At 44.6% G+C, this 5,000-nt stretch overlaps 1 protein-coding gene across 1 annotated transcript in view; it reads left to right on the top strand.

Moving 5' to 3' along the window:
* Positions 1-689: 689 nt before the first annotated feature.
* The window catches only part of LOC125033350 (protein unc-13 homolog A-like), a 422,716-nt gene continuing 418,405 nt past the window's right edge, over positions 690-5,000 (top strand). The window contains exons 1-3 of the mRNA XM_047624775.1: positions 690-2,327; positions 2,990-3,109; positions 3,881-4,214. Of these exons, the coding sequence (XP_047480731.1) occupies positions 803-2,327; positions 2,990-3,109; positions 3,881-4,214 (1,979 nt within the window). The 5' untranslated portion in view covers positions 690-802. The remainder of the gene's footprint in view (positions 2,328-2,989; positions 3,110-3,880; positions 4,215-5,000) is intronic.

Raw genomic sequence — 5,000 nt, 5'->3', positions numbered from 1 at the left:
GCTGCTTTCAAACTCTTTCTCTCTCCCTCGCCCTCTCCATCTCCTTCCTTCTTTCTTTCTTCGTCTTTATCTGTCTCATCTCTCTAAATCCCTGTAGTTGGTAGGCAGTCGTAGTAGTTGGCCCCTCCACCCTTCTTGTGGTCTGTAGGATGGTCCCTGATCAGAGTGATGTACACACGATGCACAGGGCGACCAGATGACGACCTGACACTGCCCAGTGACCCGGTCTTCAGCTGGATTCAAGGTCTTAGCTTTTGCCAAGTCACGTGATGGTTATGGAGGAAATGGTTACTTGAAATTACAATTAACATATTCCATGATCATTACTGAATGTGGTAAGCTCGTCTCGTTGCACGTTATTTGGTTAATCTCACGGCACTGACATTACCAAATGCAGAGTTCCTTCATCTGGTCAGGGATGTATTTCAAGACAGTCCTCCCTTTCCCGCTGTCTCTTTCCTTCCTTATCTCTACTGCATTTCCTTTCTTTGGGTTAGACAGTAGTCATCTCCCTCCCTTAGATAAGTTTAATGGCACTCAAATTGTTTATAGTTAATAGCATTTAAAAATCCGCACTGAGAATGACTATAATTGAGTTTTAATCAGTCATGAACTTGGTAATATATGTCAGAAGTCTCCCGCGCCTTCTGCAGAGGAGCTGAATATCTTGAAATATATCTTTCGATAAAGGGGATTCAACCTATAAGCAGGCGGTTTGTTCAAGTTCAAGGGTAGCCCTGCCAAGTTTCACTTAGTTGAGTGTGTACATTGAGTGGGTGTACTTACTGGATGTGGGTGGTGGATGGGGCTCCGGCTTACTGTGTGGGTTGTCTCTCCCTCAGCTCTGGACCCCGTGCCTCCCAACGGCCTGTGTGGCAAAGGGGGGGTCGGCCAAGCTTCCGCCTCCACTGACGGAGCTGGAGGCTTGGGCACCGCCCTTTCCTCCTCCCTCTCACCACCTTCCTCCTCCACGGGCTCCCCGCCGGCCGCCCACCCAAGTCTCTCCACTGCTAAACTCCTCAATGCTGTCACGTTCGAGACTATCGACTCTGGCACTGAAAAAGATGATGATGAGTATCCAGAGTCTTCTATGTCGACTTTCAGATCCTCTCTTCTTACCTCTGCTGCCTCAGAGACTGTAGACTCCGGAATTGGCAATGATGAATTAGGTGCTGAAACTAGCATTTCTAGATTTCTCAGTAGGTGTGACGATGTCAGAAATGAGCAATGTGAAACTCTTGGCGAAAACGAGGAATCTCAATCCTCGTATAGATTTATGTTTTCGTCATCCCGGAAGACAATGGAACTTGAGTCTCCCACGAGTGATGGGAAGGCCTTTTCCTGGACCTCTGTAAATAGTGTCTCTTCAACTTATGCAACATCTCAACCTAGTTCTAAAGTTACGCTTGTTACTACCAAATTTGCTTCTTTGTCAGTGTCGTCTCCAGATAAGGAAATATCACTTAAAGTATCGCCAGAAGTGTCTAGCCCAAGTGTTCCGCCTTCCTCAGGGATATTTAACATCAAACTCCTGAAGGAAACACTGTTGAGGGAGAGTGAAGGACTCGATCCATTACAACCATCGCCCAACTTAGAGGACTCGTTGTCTACCTGTAGTCACTTAACTCTCTCTGGCTCAAGTGGCTTTTTCTCCAAGTCGACTGCCACTGACGAGGTGCCGTCCCCCAAGACCTCGCCCTCAGCAGAGCCCGAGTACCCTGCGGAGGTGAACGGCGATGTCCCAAGCACCACGTTCTTCCTAAGGTCTCCTGTGAAGACCGCCCCTGTGATTGGTGAGTCGATCTCCCCGCCGGATACTACTGGGCAAGAGTCCACTGAAAAGCCTTCCTTTGGACTCACACGATTTTCTTTCCTGACGAAGGATTACTTGCCTCACACTGAAACTTCTGCCGAGGAAGATGCATCCTCGACTGTGCTCAGATCATCGCCATCCTTAGCCAGCCTCATCTCGTCGCCTTCGACAGGATTCACCTTTTCCTTCTCAAGAACCAGTGAAGCCTCTGCCACTACACTGACGACCGCCACAACCACACCCCTTGTCTCCACATCCGCTACCTCTCCACCCAGAGAAAAATCAAGATTTTTCTCGTTACTAAACCTGAGACGCTCCTCTAGCCCAGAGTTACCTTCGCCACCTGCTACTAATGGTGAGAAAGTCTCACCTCCGGAAAGTAGTCTGAAGCTCAAACTTGGAGGAACTACAAAAATATGTGATGAAGCAATATGTGATGAAAAGTCTGACAAACTTTCGGGAAAGCCTGACATAGGGGCCACAGAGACCAATCGTTCAGGAGAGCTGAAGAAAGGTAACCTTAGGCCCCTTAAGGACACTCCGCTTTGCTCGAGTGTTGACACTTTCTCTTCTCTGCCCTGCTTCTCAGTACTCAACTTGCATCATCAACTAGACATAACACTCGAGCAAAGACTGGTTAGAAATATACTTTAGGAACACGTCGTAAAACTTGTTAAGCGATATTGTACATTTAGCTCTGACCAAAAGGGTAATGCCAAGGGTCAGTGAGTAGGCTGTAGAGGAACCTGTATGGAAATTCATGCACTTAGAGTAGATATCACCAACACTGTCATGAACTTTATAGGCATGGAGAGAATTGCCTATAAAAAGAATTATGGCTGCAACTAAGAATTTTATAGTATAAAAATACCTTTTTTTTTGGTTGTATTCATTCATATGAAAATTATTATTTAAAAAGAAAGTCCTTATTGTAACAGCACGCAAAAACGTTTATTTTGAGTATTATTATAATTTTCTTATTAACCCTTCCCCCTTTGCCCCGGATTTTAAATATACCAGAGAAGCCCCCCCCCCCCCTTCCCAGCGAAGTTTGTGTTGAGAGCTAGACCACCTCCCCGTAGTGCTGTAGTGGCCGCCGTCGCCGCCGCCGCCGCCGCCGCTGCTCCTTCATGAGTATATGGCATGACCTCGTGCCCTTAATGGGTTTTCTTACAGAGCTGGAGGAGACGGAGGCGCAGGAGCTGCAGAGGAAGCTGGAGGTGCTCAACCACCTCATGGATCAGGAAACCCGGGGGGCGCTGGGACCCTCCAGGACTCCCCAGCAGACTCTCATGTGTGAGTGTGAGTGGGAGTGCGTGGGAGTGCGGTCTATTGTCTGTGTATGAGCGCCTGGCTTTGGATGAGGTTTTATCTTTTAGATTTGGAATTACGAAACTGATATAAGTGTGTGTTTATGTGTGTCCCTGTATACATGTGTATATGTGTTCATGTATGTATTTTTTTTAATGAAAAATGTACGTATAGGTTTGTATGGTTATACTATGATTCTGCGACTTTGGTAAGTGTTATCCGACATATATCTTCGGGTTTACATGTCTGTGGTTAGGAATAAAAAGCTTTTGTGTTTTGCGTGTATGTTTACTAAGGTTCCTCTCTTCTGATTAGAAAACAACAAAGTACCATTACATTTTTTATCTCGAGCAGCATCTAAGTGATAGCTTATTAGTCAAGTGTGAATGTACTTTCTGCGTCTGCTTGATTGATATATGTATTGATGGTGAGGATATATGGAATTTTAAATCATGAAATTTGTTGGTGAGATCATGTTTTTTTCAAACCCCTTGATGCTTGAGAAATAGTAATTATTACAGTCCTTCGTAATATTAGTTAGATAGTTTGCTTTTACTTTATATAATACATATACAATAGTTAGATGTAGTAACGATACTTGACTCTAATTTTACAAGTAGTCTTAGCATTATTGCACAAAGAATCCAGTTTCTCTTGCAGAATCAGGGCCAAGACATTGCAAACCCCTTTCCCCCGGTAAGTAACCTCTCTTTCGCTCTCGGCCTCTAAGACTGGTGTGTTGGTGTCTCTCCCCAGCGAGAATGTCAGAGGACAGCGACTACACGAGCGATATCAACTACCCGGTGGGGCAGCATCCGAACTCCTCGGCGTCGCAGTTCCTGTCGGTGGCCAACCAGATGTCGACGCCCCAGAGATCGCTGGAGACGAGCCGCGAGAACTCGTACGAGCGCGAGGACAGCGTGCAATACGGCGTGGACGGCGTCCCGGACTCGTACGGGCCGGCGAGCGACCGCGGCTACTACGACGACACGTACGAGAACAACAAGCGTAACGAGGGGCGCTCCCACACGGGGGGCTTGGAGGAAGACCTGTTCTACAACAGCCGACCGAACAACAGGAAAGACTATAGGTGCAGTTGGTTTGGGTGTTGTGTCTCGTTCTCTCTCCATTCTCTTCTCTTAAAGAGCGACTTCTAGAGGCTTCTTTCTCCCGGCTTTTTTAGTTGACATAATCGCATAGTTTTTTAACACAACTTTCTGAGACTCTGTGAACATTGGACTCTCAGTAAACCATCTATTTCAGTTTTGAGCAATATTTTGGAGTAAACGCAGGAACTGGAGTAGTAACCGCTTGGAGAAAAAGATCATATATTTATATAAATGGAACGGTATTGTTTCTCATCATTCCAGTGTAAATGTCAACCTATTTATGTCGTAGTATATTTCTTTCTTGTGTTCCGTAAACCTTAGCAAACAGACATTTTCCATCCATGAGCTTGGTATTTTTCTATGTTTTATGAAGCATAGGAAGGGGTGGTCCAGGCTGGCAGTGCATACGTTACCCATTACTGTATGTTTTCCCTTCTTCTATAGGATTGCATAATAATAGGAATATGAGTTTGCGCAGATGTCTTAAATTTTCTGGAAGCCATAATTTTGGTCATAATTCTTGTGATTATACTGAAGATATTGGTAATGACGATGACGATGGTAATTTACATTATTGAGATATATAGATAATGGCGTTGATAATAATATTGATAATGAAATCTGATGGTGATTATGATATTGGTAATTAATAAGGACCATAACGTTGATGATAATTATAATGATTAGAATAAAAAAACAACAGTAACTAGTGATGCTCTGAATGATAATAATGACAATAATAAGTATTGATGGTAATAATAATAAAA

The sequence above is a fragment of the Penaeus chinensis genome, chromosome 16, assembly GCF_019202785.1.
Source record: "Penaeus chinensis breed Huanghai No. 1 chromosome 16, ASM1920278v2, whole genome shotgun sequence".
Classification (NCBI taxonomy): domain Eukaryota; kingdom Metazoa; phylum Arthropoda; class Malacostraca; order Decapoda; family Penaeidae; genus Penaeus; species Penaeus chinensis.
This window is presented reverse-complemented; position numbering and strand designations above follow the sequence as displayed.